The 18,520-nt window shown below is 41.4% G+C and overlaps 1 protein-coding gene across 1 annotated transcript; it reads right to left on the bottom strand.

The window, feature by feature from the left end:
- Positions 1 to 231: 231 nt before the first annotated feature.
- On the bottom strand, positions 232 to 16,887 carry bgnb (biglycan b). Its single transcript, XM_026153887.1, has 8 exons — positions 16,780 to 16,887; positions 11,147 to 11,408; positions 6,149 to 6,261; positions 5,091 to 5,304; positions 4,861 to 4,971; positions 4,472 to 4,565; positions 1,760 to 1,898; positions 232 to 1,660 (listed from the first exon to the last, which is right to left on the bottom strand). Exons 2-8 carry the CDS (start codon positions 11,391 to 11,393, stop codon positions 1,463 to 1,465), a joined length of 1,116 nt encoding a protein of 371 aa, XP_026009672.1. The 5' UTR covers positions 11,394 to 11,408; positions 16,780 to 16,887; the 3' UTR covers positions 232 to 1,462.
- Positions 16,888 to 18,520: the final 1,633 nt, after the last annotated feature.

Raw genomic sequence — 18,520 nt, 5'->3', positions numbered from 1 at the left:
ACTGACTGATTAGGGCGAATTTCCTGCGTCACCGCCCTCTTTTCTCTGTGTGGGTGAGATCATCAGCTCTGAAAGAGCACTGTTATCAGTATATGTTGTGCATGAAACAGTTCTCACCTAGAATACACAGGAATACCACCTTTGTCTGTAGAATCATTTTCTGTCAGGCTGAACTAAAAGACTTCAACTCTCTTTAGCTTCTTTCTGTACAAAGTTCATGATTCATTCATCAAATGTTTTCCATTTTTTGGTATTTCTTCTTTATTTCTCACAGAGCATCAAACCCAGGGCGATCGGTTGTTCTTGCACTTAATGCAGCAGACTAAAAATGTCTTTATTCACATGCAGCAGTAGGTTGTCAGATTACAGAAGAGAGACAGGACGTAAGACATAATATTAAAGTATTTCCACATAGGTCTACAAATGCAAAACAAAACAAAAGGCTAGCCTCGTAGTAAACCTCCAAGCAGAAAAGGCAAAGCAGAAAAAACTGTGCAAAACGATGCAATGACACTACCACTGATTGTAGCACAGAGTGAACACACTACTTTCATTGTTTCAAAGCAAAGCGGACTGTGTGTTGTCTCCATCTTGGGCACATTCCCACTACTGTACTGCTCCCGTATGAAATACTGTATTAAGGTATTGCTCAGATGGTGTAATATGTAGTAATGGCACAGGGTGGTGGTTCAGTCAAATATGTTCAATAGGCACATTTATTTAGCAGAATTTAAACCTGTCACTTGTTGTTGTTGTTGAGTCCACTTGTTGTTATCTTGAACTGAAGTTTTTATTTTAGTGCAACCTTTTTGTCTGTAGATGGTGGGAAAAGCCCAAATTTTGGTTTATAAATACAGTATAATTTAATCACAGAGTGACAAGCCAAATGGCTTCAGACCAGTGAAACAGGGAGGACTTAATGTATTTACCAAATCAACACACAGAAAGTTATAAAAAGCACCTTTTATATATAAAAATCTATAATGCGCTGCCTTTTCTATTTCTTTTCTCATAATCGTAACCAGAATGTTAATATAAGAAGAACGACCTCAATTACAATAAGAACTATTGTGAAAAAATGGAGCGTTTCACAAGTTTTAAGCACTCGGTTTTCCTCAGAATGAAACATTCTTCTCATTTTTGACTTCATCAAACAGAAAAAACTTTCAGAACCTTGAATTCAAAACAAGCAAAATTCACATGCAGAACTGTAAGCCTTTTGCTTTCCACTCCCTTCAAGTTATGGGATTGTATTTTTCACTTCCTCTCTGCCTGTTTCATCAGTTTATTGCCCACCCTCTTCCTCACTTATCCTCTTTACAAAAACAATAATAATAAAATTAATAATCTCAGATATAAATTCACCTCACTCCATATCTCAAGTTTTATTTCATTATTTAAATTATCCGTTCTTCATCCCTTCATCAATCATCCTCCCTCTTTTCCAGCGTCTGCCTGGTTTTTATTTTTTGTAGTTGCCAAACTGAATGGCGAACCGGTCGCTCACGCAGCGAAATGCCGCTGGCTGCACCTCCCAGTAATTGACAGGGTTAGAGAACAGGCTGATGCCGTTATAGAATGTCCTCTTCATCCCAAATCCACGAGGACAGAAGTCATTCACACCCACTTGGCTGATGTTGTTGGAATGGAGATAAACCACCTAAAAAAGCCGCAGTGGCAAAGGAGGGACAGTAGAAGAGAGCACTGTGAGAATCAATACCAAATGGAAATCAAAATTGGTTGCACACATTAGATTCACCTGCAGGTATTTCATATCTGGAAGGCCTTGGGGAACACGAGTGAGGCGGTTGTTGTCCAGATGCAGCTCTCTCAGCATGGTCAGGTAGGAAAGGCTGCCGTTCTCTATGTTGCGGATATGGTTAAACCCAAGGCCCAACCTGGAAAATGCCAGGCGAAAGGAACATTTTAAACAGGCAGAAAATGGGCCAATGCATGGCACATTGCACTCAAATGTTTCATGTATTGTGAGCCGAAATAACAGGATAATTCCAGATTATTATCACTTTAAGAAAGTTATATTAAGCCAGGTGAGGAATAGGGCCACGTCAGCCTGTCTCTACTACTATAAATGCAGCACGATGCCACAGGAGCAGAGGAAGAAAGTCTTTGTTCTCATCTGTGTAGCAACTTAATGGGCTGAAAAATGAAGCATATGTGGCAAAAAACGAGGTACCTGCTGGGGCTATTCGAGGACGGAAAGTGTCTCAATCCCCACAGACGTTCATGTTAAAATGCCCACGCTAACAGCAATAAAAGCATGTTTGCAATGTGGCATAAAAACATAGTTTAACCCTTCATAACATCTTCATGGTGAACGTCTTTTAGCCCACTTCATTGTGATAGTGGCTGATAGTCAGGGCAGTGCTCTGCTGGCACAAGGAGCTTTAGCCAGTCACTGTCTGCCAGTCCTTACCTCCAATATTTAACCTTTACATGCACGAGTGACCTCACCCTCCACTCGTCCATAGGTGGGTCAAAAATGATGCGTGTTAAGATCGTTGTGTTTATACTTTTGTCATTTTGGTTAAAAATAATCATTTGTGTTACATTTTGTACTAAACTTTGTTCCACACAAGATGATGATTTCATGTTTAAACGTTTAGAAAATTAGAATAGAAAAAAATTACACAACAGAACAACGTTGAGATCAATTTGTTTGTGTGAAAGAGAATATATGCACATGTGTCCAGACAATTCCTCTCTCTTTATTGCCTTGTCCTTCACTGTAGTTGTGACAAACCAGCTGTTTCTGGCTGTAATCATTGCACACAGTGCATTTCCACACCGACTGCTGACTTTATGATCTTTGTTATATGGAATATTGTTGTCTTTGGTTGGCCCTGTCTGCTGTTTTCCTGTGGCCGAGTTTTAGCTTTTGGCACCCTACACCTTTGCTTCATTGATTGGAGTTTGCAGTTGGAGGCAACTTCCAGCCGACTTCTCTTATTGCCACACCAGGAAGACCCATCATGCGTTGGTGATACCATTCTTGAATTCAGGGTGCTTAGCTGTGAAGAAGGTGTCGGCATCAAGGGTGGCAATGTCAAGTTATACCACAGCAGCATGGGCCACCTCTATGTTTTACACTTGCAGGTGCAGAGTGGGTGCCAACCATCTGGTCCATAGCATCTACATCTGCTTTGGTCTTGTTTTAGAATATGAAAAATTGTGGGGTTTTTCACTTTTCTGGTACCAGCCACCATTTTGTTGTGATACATTGTGCTCAGGGGTACAACAGTCATTCATCTCTTGCTGACTTAGCTGAGCACTGTAAGGCTGCCATTGAATCCAAACTCAGTGCTGTAAACGCCCCAGGAGTCAGTAGCCTTCATCAGAGGAAGGATGTCTGCTTTGTCCTATTGTAGAGTCCCCACAATCGTGTCTCCAGCAGCAAAAGGCACACAGGGGGGAACGTTATCCGTGGTGATGCTGCATCTTGTCTTTCTGAACGGACTGCACAATTGCTGGTCAGTGGTTTCCCCCAGATTCTTATGAACTTTGGCACAAGCTAGTCGCCTACAGTGGGGATGAATCGCTGCCTGAAGGCTGAATGAAGGCTGTCTGTTAGTTAAATAATCCTTGAGAGGTTGCACTCTTTGTGGTCCAAAAATATATATCGCTGACAGCCCCAGTTGATAAGAAGGGTCCCATGAAATTCCATAGAAAGAAGATGCAAGTCATTTTGTCAAATGTAGGAAAGGTTAGGTAAAAATTTCAATATATAAAACATGTTTTTTTGAGGAACTGGTCAAATATGAAATAATTGCAACTTTTCATTACAAAGATACTACAAGACAACAACCTCACCAGGTCGTTTTGAGCCACTTATAAGGGTTAAAGTCGGTGAACAGGACCTCTCCACTGTATTATCTAAAAATGATAACCGCATCGTCCGAGAAAACAACATTACTGCAAAATGTGGATCACAGAAACCAATGGTTGATCTCACAGTGGCTACGTCTATTTGTTTTGTATTTCTTTTATAAGTAGCCTACAGTTTGAACTCCATACAGACTGCATTTGTGCTCTCTGTGATTACTTTTGGTTTCTAGACATTCTAATGCTTTTCCTTTAACACGAGAGAAATCCTGCAGGGGAGACGTATGCAGAAAAGAGATGGAAGAAACTTGGAACAGCCATTAAAAGACATGATGGCTCTTTCTGACAGAAGATATTTTCATATGTTGTCCAAACATGTGCAGCAAATAAATATTCAAATCATCTGACAAAAGTTGTCCTATAATGTTTTTAAACCTTTCATGGTTTTGCCCGTGATGTCTTCACACCACACATGCTGCACGGCGTGGGTCAGCTCCCTGCTACTTTCAGTGGCCTGTCAATGTAATTTGTATTATTACCCCTAAGGGGCACTGCTGACTGGGAATGTGATCAGGGTGCAAGAACTCAGCTGTGCTCAGAAATGAGTCTGGTGTTTGAGTGTGAAGGAGACCTGTAGAGGTTTTTGTAGCGGCTCAGGTCCTCCAGCTCCACAGCCTGGATCTGATTGTGGTCCAGATGAAGCTCATGGAGACTCTGTGGGAGATCTGAAGTGCAGATAACATAGATGTAAGACTTCACTTCAGCGAGACAACAGATTTGTGTCTTGCTGGACATTCCTTTTTTGTCATGTTGACCATTTGCTTTTTATTTAAATATCTAAAAGGGATAGATGCAGAAATCTGAGCATTCAAATGTTTTTGGGGTCTATCACAATGTGCTACAGGGCACATAAAAACACTGCTGTATATATTTACTAAAGAAAACACTCTACTGTAAATCTACCAAATACTAGAATGTTGAAAGATCTCTAGCATTTTAGCCACAAAGCTAAGTTTTTACCTTTTGGGACTCCGGTTAGTTTGGCCTCTGATATACGCAGAAAGTTCAGTTTCAGTCCCTTAAACGCTCCAGGTTCAAATCCACTGTTCTGGATGGGATTTGCTCCCATTTCTGTAAAAAACAAAAAAACATCATAGCATGAAATAAAATACCTTCCCTTTAATCTTTAAAATCCAATGCCAATGCAACGCAGTAGCAAAGCATCACAGAATGTCCTCTAGGATTCTGACCTATGCAGTTCATGTTATTCAGTCCTGCGAACGCTCCAGCTGGGACCTTCCTGATGCGGTTCTCATGGATCCTTATCTCTACCAGAGAGGCAGGCAGGTTTTTGGGGATAGTGGTCAGCAAATTCTTGGAGAAGTAGAGCTTCTGCATGTGCTTCAAAGGAACAAATGCTCTGGGGTGGACTTTGGAAATAAGATTATTCCTCAGAGACAGGCCCTAAAAAGAAGCAACAACCAAAGAGAGACCAAATTCAACACCCATTCGGTCTATGAGCTACCAGGAAGTCAGAAAATGAAAGGGAAAAAAGAAAAATGAAGCACAAAATGTGAAAATCATTATTTATGCCCTCTGCTCCTACTATAAGCGTGTTTCAGCTAGAAGACTCCCCACCTACACTGGCTGAAAGATGGAGACAGATGTAGTTGATGTAAGCAGAACTCAATAGAGATGGTATTGTGTTATTTCATGTCAGGGGTTTCCTAAACTGCCAGACTTAATATTTCTCTTGGTCAGAGCTCCAGAATGTGGGTCAGCAGTAAGCAAAGCCTTATTGCTGAGAGAGCTCGAATACTCCCATTTGGCTTCAGGCTCCAACTTTAATACAATTAAAGCTCTCATAGCGGAGGACGACAGAAAGCAAGGAAATTAACCTTTAAATCCCAGAGAAATGGGGGTCTTAATTATATTTCTCACTACCGAAGCCAACACAAGCTGAGATGACTGAGTTGCAGATCTTCGAGAAATGCTGAGCCGATTCTTAAGAATGTAACTGAACCAAATGCTGATGCCTTTAATGAAAAAAGGAGTAGATAGCAAGCTGCTTAACAGTCCCACAGGTTAAAAAATACATATAAACTCCTTACATATTTTAGTAACCTGAGAATTAATCATTAGAGTTGTAATCATTTCTACAATTGATTGTTGTGAATTCAGGTTGTGTGAGACAGAGGCGGCTGTTTGGCTGTGGGTCCCATTCAGGCAGTGAAAAATGTTAAGTACAGCCGTTCCTTTATTGTGAAGGGGAGTGGGGAACATGTTGTGCAGTGTTTCTGGCTCTTACATATAGGTTAGTAAGGCCTTTGAAGTCGTTCTCTTTAATCTCAGTGATACGGTTGTTCTGCAGGTCCAGGAACTTGGTGTCTCGAGGGATATTCGTTGGCACCTCGGTGAAACCTGAAGACAAAAGCAGTGAAAACACAGAAGGGCATCAACCTCTGGTAAACGCTCCCATGGGTGACTACAAACCAACACCCTATGAGCCAGTTTGTTTTAAACTGGGAACTTCTAAGACTACTTCAACCAGACACCGACTTTGGAAAATAAATAGACAGTGTGTGGTTTAAAGGCCTAAGAATTAACCCAATCACACTCCCACACTGTAGCAAATGAGTACCTCGGTGCTCCTTGTCTATTATTTTAATGAAAGGTGGACATAGACACGACCATGGAGGTCACACACGCACGTCAGCACGCCGTGTATAGCTACCATTATTGGTTTGTCGCTGACAAGGACAAGCATACACACTGTCGCACACAGAAACATAAATTCCCCTCCCACCAGATGGGGACACCAGATGTTTCCCATCTGGTTTCCAATTTGACAGAAGTCACAAAGGATGTGATTTAAATACTATAAAGTCACACATCAAATAGAAAGGAGACTGGCACAGCCCCGACATCTACAGACGAATAAAAGCTGTGTGTGTGTTAATGTGTGAGTGGTGGGTAAGTGTTGAATTGAGAAGAAGTCTTTGCATTTTAACCTGATTGTGACTTGAGTGGTCTGTTACAGTCAAGCACTTTCTCTCCTCACAGTATTGTTTTGAACTTCACTCATGAATCATTCGAGACTTCCCAGAATATTTGTGTTCTGTGAATCAATATTATACAAATATCTGTCAGAAGAAAGAGCTGAATGTTTGATTTTTAACACTATTTCATGATGTGAAAACACTGAATGTTTCATCACTGAAGGGCACAGTCTGTTATCTTTGGTTACCAAGCGATAAATTCAAACGGCCTAGAACAGACTGCGACACGTGAACACCAAAGTGGCGTTAGAAAATACACCTTTGCTATTTTGTTCAGGGAGCTCTGGAAAAATGACTCAGCGCACGGATAAACACAGCTACCAGTGATCATTAACAAGACCACATCAAAGAGCCACGTGGACGAGTGTATCAGATGTGGTAGCTTAATCCAGACAGGCCACAGTGGACGAATCCCAACCAGGGACGACCTCATCTGGACCGAGGACATGATGCAACTGGGCATGCTGGTGAGAGAGTGCCAGCTGTCCCACTGGGAGCGAGTTTGCCACCAACCACATCTGACCCACAGAGCTGTCCATCTAGAGGTAATTTTAGATATATGGCTTTGGTTGTGCTGTGCCACACCCTCCATGACACCACATAAGATCCAAGCCTTAGTCGCTCCCTCTGACATTCGGCTCCGACCGCGTCCTCACAGAGAGATCTAGTGCAGATTTTGCCTTTAGAGAGCAAATATACATTCGTGAAAGCTGTGTGGAAAATATCGAGTTTCTATCCTCAGTATATTCTTTAAATCATAAACCACGCTCTGCATTTATGATTTCTTTTTTTGTTTAAACATGCAATAAAGTTATTACAGCTGCTGTGAGACTCTAAGGGTGCAGGATGTTACCAGGATGATTCATGTGGTAGGAAATATTTACCTTGCAGTCAACGCCTGCAGCTTTTGGCAGGCCTCCTGCCAGTTGGAAACCTTCAAATCTGCGTGCCAGGCATCAAAACTAACAAACTTGATGGGAATACCTAGGAAAAAGCTTTCACCGAGACCCTGATTAAATGAATCCTTAAACCCTCTAAACCTCAAACCACCGCTCTTCAACCACATCTGCCACAAATCTCAAAGCCTTTACCGCAAACTGACAAAACTAGCACCCTCTAAAACCCCAGTTCAACTCAACACAAATACTCAACATCATGCTGGGATCCACACTGAGAGGAGACAGACGCCAGCACCAAAATACATCTGTTCTAAATAAGCACTTGACATCTCGGAAATTATACGCTTCCACATTTACCCGCTGCTGAAAGACCAGGGACAGTAAGTATATAGAGGTTGTAAAATGATGATTCGACAAAACCATTATGTCTAAACCAAGGCGTCTTATTAGAGTTATATAGCTAGTATAATGTGAAAAATCTTTACATCCATAATTAAGACATAACTCAGTTTCTTTTAGTCTCTTTTAAAATGTCTGCAGTGACTAAATTGTACTGGATGCTTTTATGGAAACGACTTAACTCACAGGCAGACAGTAAAAACATAATGCAAACTTTGGCACAGTTCTGCTTTTATTTTTATCTACTGGAAAAGCAAAAATATATTTTTAAACAAACCACTGATACTAGCTCAACGTGGTTTATTCCTCATAGTGAATATAACTGCAAATAATCCTCACAAGGTGTTAAAATCATAAAAGAAAAACTCAATATTTAATTTAATTTCCTTCAATAAAGTTTTATTGAATTGAATTGTTAACATCTTGTTAAATGGTTTAATTCTCAAGCTTCCACCTCATTGTCTTTCACATCACCTAGCTAGCTAGCGAGCTAGCGAACTAACAAGGTGCATACAGCACTTAGCTGCTTATTTATGCTGTTTATTTGCCATTTTAGAGAATTTTAAATGTCTTTGGCCATATTTTAGAACTACTAGGAATTGAGACTTTTACTTCTTTACCTTCTAATAACTGCCTATTAATAACATACAGAAGTTGTACATTAATATGTCAAGATAGAAATACATTCTCACCTTTTCAGTACTTAATACTTATAAGGTTTTTTAATCTAAACCAGCAAAAACTAACAATTGTTAGAAGTGTCTAAATAGGCTTTCTAACTCTGAACATGTTTTCTATCTAAAGTGAAGTTCTACTCATATTTCCCCAGCAGTTTGATCTTCATGCTCGTGTGTGACTGTCTCCGAAGTACAAAGACAGTCACACAAGGTCACTCGTTCAAAGCTGGCTGCTTTTCACACACATGCATTTCCACACAAAATATGCAGATCTTTTATTTCCAAGAACTGAAAAAGCTCTTTCCTTAGACCATTTGGTTATCTGCATTTCCATAATAGTTTCCAAGAATAAGACTGCTTAAGTATAAAAAGAAACTCAACAGCTGTTTTTACACATCTTTTTAGCAAGTGACTATATCTCGCACTACTCCTCTTCAGCCCAGTTGGTTACAACAACGCAGAAGATTAAATAAGCGTAATGAGGTGACCAAGATGAAAAATTAAGCAATGTGGAAGTGCCAAAAACTGTGAGCCCATCAGAGCCGAAATAAACATGCTTATGTTTAAACGTTGTTATATTGTTCTTGGTATCTATAGCTACAATTTCCTGCTTGGCAACTATGAAGTGGATGATTTCTGTTTTTTACACCTTCTTATGAAGTCAGCATCCCAACTTCACATCACAGTGAATTACGAATGCATTTTGTTTCACAAAGCTTTAACTGACAAATTTCCAGGTTTGCCCTCTTGTCTGAATATTGTCATGTCTGGCTTCAACAAACCAACATGGCAATCCCCAAAATGACAAGTGTGCAACTTGCAATCTGCAAACCAAAAGTGTGACTCACTGTCACCACTCCATCTATTTTACAGTCTTTTTTTAGAGGCACTTCACCAACAGTGAGCATACGAGAGACTGAGGTAGTATTGTTTGAATAGTAATGTTAGTTGTAGCAAAATTAGTGTCAAATTGTCCAAATTGCTGCAACTACATCAGACAGAAATATTCCCTGGAACTAAATTTAGCTACTGCCTCCAGAAGGGGCCCAGGGTCACTAGTCTGTAGGGAAGTAAAACATGAATTTAACTCTAATTATTCTATTAAAGGGGTTTTGTATTATGTGTGTGTTACATTTTTTTCAGCTGTTGCATTAAACCTTGAAAATACACATTCTGTAACAGAAGAACAAAATTGGGAAAAATAGAACTTTATCTTTTAGACTGGACCACATCTGAGTGGTCCACATCACGGACCACATCTGAGATCCAAAACTTGATGAATAGTTTCAGAATCTTTTTGTTGTATAAGAAAAACATACACTTCTTATTTACAAAGAGCAGTTGGCCTAATTAGGATGCTTTTAAGCAATAATTCCCAGTCCCAGTAACTTGCCTAGTGTTCATGAAATATGTGGTCATTTGTGCTTTTTTTCATATAGAAAAAGGCATAAATAAGTGTTTTATATTGGTTAATAAAGAACAAATGCAAAGAGCAAGTAGTTAGACGTTAAGTTGACATTAATACTAGATGTTACCAAGCATATGTGCAAAAACATTCACAAGACTCATTTACAAAGTTCCCTTTTTTGCCCACCGTAGGGTGGCTGTGGCTCAGGAGGTAGAGCGGGTCTCCTACATATCAGAAGTTAGCTGTTCGATTCCCTTCAGTGTGCATCTTGAAGTGCCCTTGGGCAAAATACTGAACCCTGAGTTTCCCTCAGTTCCCTGGAATGTGAATGTGTAGATCAATATTAGACAGAAGTGCCGAGGCATAGATAAAAGTGAGTGTATGAATGCATGTTTTGGGGTAAATGAGGCCAAAAGTGAGCAGAAAGTGTTTCGAGTCAGTCTGAGGATAAAAACGTGTCGTGTAAGTATCAGTTATTTTTTAATTTTCTCTGCCGACCTCTTATCACTTTTTTCTTTTATTCTCGGTTACTCCTGACATCTTTTGATATAATCTTTACTCTGTTCTGCTCACACAGTGTCTCCTCCTCTCCCACCCAGTAGCTTCCCTCAAAGTCTGGAACACCAAATCCCTCAAAGACATGCCTTTCCCTGTCAAAATATACCACCATTATCCCAGTGGAGAAATCCCCTCCCTCCCACTCTAAAGAAGGGCTCATAAATGTTATGCAAGGTTTGGACCAGTAAGACAACTATTTTGTTTCCCTTTCTGAACTTCCTGCCACACTCACACACTGTGAAATGAAGACAAAGCTTTACACAAATACATACTGATGCTCTATTTCCTTCCCACACACTCACTAACCGAGATCAGAACACTGGACGACCCTGAGATGGCACTGGCAGCCAAAGGGGCATGTGGGTATTTCGTGAGGGAACAGATCGTCAGCTGAACCCTCTTCAGGATCCCTCATCATTTCCATGGTCATCTCGGCATCCATGCTGTCCAGGGCAAAATCCCAGAAGCCTTTCTGCTCAAAGGGCAAGGCAGAGGAAGGGGAGGGCAGCTGGACCGCGCATAGCAACAGCAGAAAGGAGCAATGTGGCAACATTTTTAATTGAAGCACCTGAAAAGACACAAAGGAACGAGAGTAGCCTTAGCGTTAATGCAACAAAGTAGAAATTTCATCCAGTGTAGAGACATTTTGTGTGTGTGTGTGTGTGTGTGTGTGTGTGTGTGTGTGTGTGTGTGTGTGTGTGTGTGTGTGTGTGTGTGTGTGTGTGTGTGTGTGTGTGTGTGTGTGAGAACAGGAATATGCACATCTAAGTGTTTCTGAAGTAAGCATGCAGGAGAAAGGAAAACTGCATGGGCAGGGCTGGATACCTGTTCTGTCACAGACAGCACATACTCGCTGGTGTATTTCATTTCACTCTAAAATAGCATGAAATGCTTTGCTCATTCATAATTACAGCCCTACTCTTTATTGCACACCTAGAAGGACGAGTGAAACTAAGGCTATGGAGGGCAAATGCACCGAGTCCCCTCCAGCACTTGCCAGCATTTGACTCTGGGAAGAAAAGTGACTTCAACCGCACCATGTCACTGTCTGCCTCGTGCACACCACAGGTCTCATAAGAGTAAGTCTCTTCTAACTAGCCAATCAGATAGCGCGAGGGACATCACCTACAGTAAATTGTGGAAAAGTTTATTCCTGCAAATGAGCATTGCAACAAAGCCACCATTCATTTACAGGAGAAAGTGGGTGTGCAAGGGCAAATGTGTGCATACAGGTTTGCATGGTTTCTCAGGAAACAGACGCCATGATGTCATAGTATGCGCGTGCACACACACACACACTGCTTACATGTCATCAGACATGTAAGCAGTGTGTGTGCGTGTGCATTTTTGTTTGCCTACTTTACACAGGGTGCACTGACCTAACTAACACTTCAGCACAGTCATTCCTCCCCCTAAAAAGTCATTACTAGAAAAAAAAAAGAGCGAGACTGTTAGCAGGTCACTTGAGCCGTGCAGCATACAGAGTCGTAAACATGACCCTAGAGGCTAATCCTATGAAGTGACCTTTTAAGCTCTCATTTTTTCGTGTTAATTCCTCCTCTGATCTCCAGCTCCGTAATCCTGCATAAGACTGAAAAGATGGTTAGTATGCAAATGGGCCTTGATAAACACAAGAGTTTTGTAGCAACATGATCTGTTTTTCACTGGAAACAAGAAGATGAAATGACCCAACTCCCAATATTATCAGAACTAAGGGGAGTACAAGGGGGAGCCGAGGGCGGAGCTAACAGATGGAAGCAAGTGAGCGTGTCTTTAGAGCATTCGAGCCTCTCATGAGTAAATATTGAGTTGTGAGCTCTTATTTAAGAAAATAATGTGTTAATTCTCTGACCACTGCAATTGCAAATGGAATTTTCTCTACTCAAAGAAATAATGGTATTATTTAAGGAAAGAAGAAAGACGTGGATGTGGACCTGGCCAGGAAGCACAAATATCTGGCCCCTGTAGTTTGCTCCCTGCAATAAAAATAGCTGCCAAATTATACCAGAAAAGAAAAAGCACCACTGGCCTTGGCTTGGTCAGAAGAATGCAGCCAAAAGGACACAGCTAGGGCATATAGTCAGCATCACACAATGACACGCAGCACACAAAAGAGCTGGAAGATATACAGAAGACACCACTAGACCTATTTATACACCTACAATTTCTGCAGTTTGTCCCTTTGCAACATTATGGGAGGTATAAGAAGTATACGTTGTAAATCCACAAAAAGTGTCACCCATGATCTAATTTGTGGAGCCTTTTTCTCTCAGTCAGACCAAAGAATTGAAGCGATGTGACAGACGATTTGCAGACAGAGGTGCTGAGCATCAAAGAGAAGAAAAAAAGGGAGACAGGAACAAGTCCGATACGGTTTATTATCACCCAGGAATTACATACAAGGCTACTATAAACACGTCATGAAGATAAGCCTTTACTATGTCCCACAATTAAGGAGTCGGTAATACCCACTTTTATCCAACCCTGGTGTTTGTACATATGAATTTCTTTCCCTCCAGCTGTGAGCTGTGAAACATCCGGGCTGAGACGGAAACAAACCAAAGCCTTCAGCCTTAATTGTTGTTGCCTTGGCTCTTCATCTCGCCTCCCATCCAAAGGGCGAGTGGTTTAATGGATGGATGGCTGGCTATTCCTGTCTCACTTTACTGTCTGCAGTGTGTGTGTGTAGCTGGAGGGAGTGTAGACGACACAAAAAAGGAAAAAGGAAAGAGCAGAACGATAATTATGAGACAGACAGAGAGAAGAAAGAAAAAGTGGGAGTTGTGTGTAAGCAGAAGGTTGTGGGCAACAAGGGAGCCGAAGGATCACAGGAACAAAAGAAGGACTTTCCAAGTCGTAGCATCTCTCCTGCACTACTTGGCAAAAATTAAGTGAACACTCAGTCGATATCTTTGCCTTTTGGACTTTGCATCTATTTTTAGTGCTTTTAACTAAAACACTGAGTCTGAATTGACAGAAACTGCACCTGAATTTGCAGCTGCAACCAGGCTAATGTTTTTCATTTGGGAAGAAATCCCCTTTAAATCTATGCGTATCCACATGCTTTTGAGAATACAGCGCTGCTACTGATCCCTCGGGCTCGGTGCTGAAACAGCACAAGCACAAACATCCCTCTACCTTCAAAAAAAAGTGAACAGACCAAAGACGGAAAATTAAGGAATTTCCCTGCAAGCTTAAAGATGCCTCACTCTCAGTTTGTCAGTCACGCCCACATACTCACACTTAATATGTCTGTGTAAACAACCACATGTGGTTGAAGCTGTCATAACAGGCAGGCGAAAACAGAAACTTCCAATTCTTCACTGTTGAATTCAAATGTGAAAATTGGACAAGAGGGAGAGGCAAGAGACGTAGATTCTGAGACAGAGCACAGTAAAGTCTGCTTTCGGCTGCTCCTTTATTCACATGGTGGGTATCTCTCCATGTTTCATTTGGCTGTTTTTTATGCCGGATGTTCTTCCTGACGCAACCCCAAAAGGATGTGAGGTTGCATCAGGACGTAGTTCTGGTAAAAAGCATCCATCAAGTCCTGGGTTATTCATCGCGCCTCACATCACTGCACTGTGTTACAGCCAGAGTTCATAAAAATGATAGCATTTGCCTTTTTCAAGCTAAACATACATATGTTTAAACTCAGTGCTCTCTGAGATGCCAGTAATGTCACTCTGTTCTGCAGATGAAAGAGAGGAAACATTCATCTTTTTCCTACTTTGACCCCTACGAGAGATGAGGTCTCACCCTGTGACATCGCTGTACAGTGAACCTGACGTAAAACGCACCTCGTTTTCATCCTCTTGAACAGTTCAGCTCTGCTTTGAGTTGAGTTGGCAGAATTAAGGTGGGGCAGAGAGCTCAGCAAGTGCCAGCTGGCTCTGCAACACCACTGTATTGGCAGCCGCCACGTCAACGCTTGGTGCCGATTAAGATCACACGGTGGCTCCAAGTGATCACAGTGCTGACTGTGCTGAAACGATCTGACATGGCTTAACATGGCGTTGCAGAGAATAAATAGAAATCTGGTCACTGAGTGAGAACGTTTTTTCCCCTTGACTTGGACAGAAGCTGCAGTAAACTCGGACACACGTCACCTGCTTTAATAACCTTGTGTCAGAGTTTATTAACTCACGAATACATGACATATGATCTTGCAAGCAGCGTGGGTAACACTGTACACCTGTTTCACATTTTTACACAAGTGTAAACCTACCACAATGTTTGCAAGTAGGATGTCAAACAAACACAAAGACTCTGACACACTCACACGCGTCCCCAATTCATGCACTCTTCAGACAGGCAGGCTGTTAGGCGGGTCTGGTACAAGCATTCGGGTGGAGTTAACTGCCCCAGCGGCTGTAATTTGGTGACTGCCGTCCCTAAAAAAAGGAACTGTTTGGCAGCTCCTCTGATGCCACCAAGCTTGGATGTGGTGGTGAGCAGCTCAGTGCTGCAGAGATGAGGCTTAACCAAATGCACAGCAGTGAGCAGAGCAAAGCTAAAAAGCAAAAAAAGAGCCTAATCAGTCAGCTGGAGAGGAGCGTAGGACCTGAGGATCCACGCCTGTGGGCAGATGAGCCTCAGAGCATGTGGACTGTTCCAAAACTTGGGCCAGTTATAAGTGTGGTATGAAGAGAGACTATAAACAATGGTTGCTTTATGACAACCCAAAATGGAACAATTGGCATATTTTATTGTCAAAACATGGCCAAAAAAAGCACAACTTCTAACTGGAGAAAAGAAATGATAACTACCATCTGCAGAGAGAATGTGTAGCTGCATGGGACTGAGTATGCATTTAGGCAAGTGTATGATAGAAAAAATAAATGTAGGCAGCTTCAGGTTGTCTTGGAGATGACCAAAGGTGCACCATAATAAGTGCCCAGGCAGGCAGGTGGACGGATAGACAGAGAGATAGTGAGAATCACAGGACAGACAGAGCAGCAGGTGTAGAGCGGCAATAGGAAAGCAGCCTGTTTGTTCCTGAATCTGTTTGTTCCTGAAGCTTCAGACCATCATTTTGACGGGCTGAAGTCAGACTAACACAGTTTCCCTGTCTTTAAGGAGACAGTTCAGTGTCTCATACAGGGGAGTTAACCACTGGACATATAATGATCATTACAAGACAGAACTGGGTCACTGAGGGAGGAAAAAGGTTGTTCTTCAAAGAGCTTCATATTTTGTCTGCATAATATTATGTTAAAAAACAAAATACAGCTAAGAGGAGAGCAAGCTATAATAATCTTTTTGCCAAAGAAAGTACCTCCACACACAGTGTGTCGGCCTACCCAGAGCTGAATTTGAGGGTAAAGCAGGTCTGTATACAAGAAGGACTCGAAAGGCTGTTTCACTATAATTATTCTCCCAAAATGAGGATGCATGGATGGATCTAAAAGACCTGCTCTACACGATGTTACATTTAGAGCCTGATGATAGAATAAGAGCCCACTTATTTAGAGAACCAACTAAGTGGAAAGAGGTTTGCTTAATTATCTTCTTACCTTTAGAAGATTAGAGCTTGAATGAGCTTTGGAGATTCATTGCGCCATCTTGTGGGCGCCTGGGGTAAGAGCTAAAACTACAGGTCAACGCTATGGACCACAAGATGCAACAGGTTGAATCTCAAAGCCATCAAATACACATATTCATAATCAGATATTTGCAGGGAAATAAATGAATGATTAAAATGATTTCTATTCATTTCTATCAGTGTACTGTGTTTTCAGCTATAAATATAAACGCTGGCAGCTCCATCAAAACTTAAAAAATATTTGGGAAACTTTTTGTTAAAAAAAAAAGAAAAAAGAAAGAAAAAAGCGGAGGCAACTATCTCATTTGAAGTAATACACATTTATACTAAAGTTGCTTCCGAGTCAGCTGCCAAGTTAAAAAGTACATATATTAAAATAACCCAACTCCCCTACCTTTGGGAAAGAAATAAGATTTTTATTCCAAGTTCCAAAAAGTAGGTTGACGATTGCTTTTCTCCCTCTGTGCGTCAGTTTATCTTGGAGATGATAAAATATCCTATATTTTCATCACATTTAGGGATTATCGCGGTGTTTCCCTATGATCCGCTGACATCCAGCCGCAGCTCCGTGTGCAACTGCGTTCCGCGTCAGGCCACCGTGTGCGCGCCTTCCAGTCCAAGTCGAGGAAATGACTGCGTTCCGAGGGAGTTGAGCCCATAAAGTTAACAAGCCAGGCTCTGAGCTTCGGAGAAGAAGGAGGAGGAAGAGGAGGGAGCAGGTCTACTTCCTTGCTGTATTTCAGCAGCCTGCCAGTAACGGCTGAAAGTAGCAGAGCTGGGATATTACAAGCAATCGTTTCTGCAGTGAAACCGCAGCAGATAACATCCACAACTTTGAATAATTAGGGGTCTTTTTATTTACGGCCAGTTCTGTGGAAAGGTCTTGAGCCAACCCTTATTTCTTTATATTTTGCATCCAAGGAGGCAGTTTCTTGTATTTCTTTCAAGTGGCTTTGAGTAATATTTCTGCAGTTTCTCTACAAGACGTCCTAAGTGCATTTAAGTTCATTGGCGGATTTTTCACAAATTTTTAGTTAAGTTCTTGAAACTGACCATTATCAGAGGAATTGTTTTTGTTTGTTAGGCCACTTAACACCGACCTATAAATTATTTAAGCATATAAATGCACCTAACGTAAAGGATGAACCAGTTCTGTGCCTATAAAGAGCTAACATATCCTTTATCTTCTGACATTTTGTTATTAGCAGCCCGCTGCAGAACACATTTGTTTCATCTGTTTCCATTTCTTTAGTTGAATCTATGTCGATAACACAGACCAACAAGGTGGTTTTCAAAGTGCTATTAGCCAAGAACTTGGCATATCTTAGTGTGGTGCAGTGTGTTCTTAAAAATGATGAAACTACACAAGAACTGGACTGAAAATCTGTGACAATGGGTCTTATGGAGTGATGAATCCAAATTTGATTTTTTTTTGCTTCAAATCTAATTATAGGGGAGGAAAGAGATACAAAGGTGAATGTCTATAAAACATAGTATGTCACAGGCTGGATTTCAGCCAGCAGTGTTGGGATCTTGTCAAAATTGATGAAATTATGAAAGCAGAAAAGTAGATTGGATCCAAAATGGAAGCGCTTTCTCTGACTACCAACAGCTTCCTTTTTCAGCACGATAGTGATGCTAACACTGTGCCAGCACAGTAAAACCATACCTGGACAGAAACTCTCACACAGCAACACTATCAGCCATGGACTGACATCCCCGAGCCCGCACCTTACTGAAGCAGCGTGGAGTCATCTAGACCTACAATGAAGCAAAACGGAGCAAACATCCAAAGAAGCACCAAATCACAACAAGGGTTGTGTCAAGAATAAAGGCGGTCGTGCCAAAGATAATCTTGTTAGAACTGTACAAACTCTGCTTTTGCCTTATATGCTGTTTTGTCCATTCACATTTCCTCCTGTTTCAAGATGTCTGCGCATCTATCTCCACATTTACCTAGCACGATATAAATGGCTGCTCAAGACTTTGCACAGCGTTATATGTATACAGTTTTCAAGATGGCTATTAGGGCAGGATGGTGGAACAGTGTTGCTTCACAGCAAGAAGGTCCAGAGTTCAAATCCATCATGTGGCTGGGACTTTCTGTGTGGAGATTTCATGTCCTGTTCAGGTAC

Source organism: Astatotilapia calliptera, chromosome 20 (assembly GCF_900246225.1).
Source record: "Astatotilapia calliptera chromosome 20, fAstCal1.2, whole genome shotgun sequence".
In the NCBI taxonomy this organism is placed as follows: Eukaryota; Metazoa; Chordata; class Actinopteri; order Cichliformes; family Cichlidae; genus Astatotilapia; species Astatotilapia calliptera.
This window is presented reverse-complemented; position numbering and strand designations above follow the sequence as displayed.

Bases quoted from the DNA above. Each gene is read 5' to 3' on its own strand.
- bgnb (XM_026153887.1), bottom strand. From the start codon at position 11,393: ATGTTGCCACATTGCTCCTTTCTGCTGTTGCTATGCGCGGTCCAGCTG. The intron at 4,972-5,090 runs GTCAGAATCCTA...TGTTTTTTACAG, and splicing joins GAATAACATGAACTGCATAG to AAATGGGAGCAAATCCCATC. The intron at 1,899-4,471 runs GTCTCCTTCACA...GGCATTTTCCAG, and splicing joins CGCTACAAAAACCTCTACAG to GTTGGGCCTTGGGTTTAACC.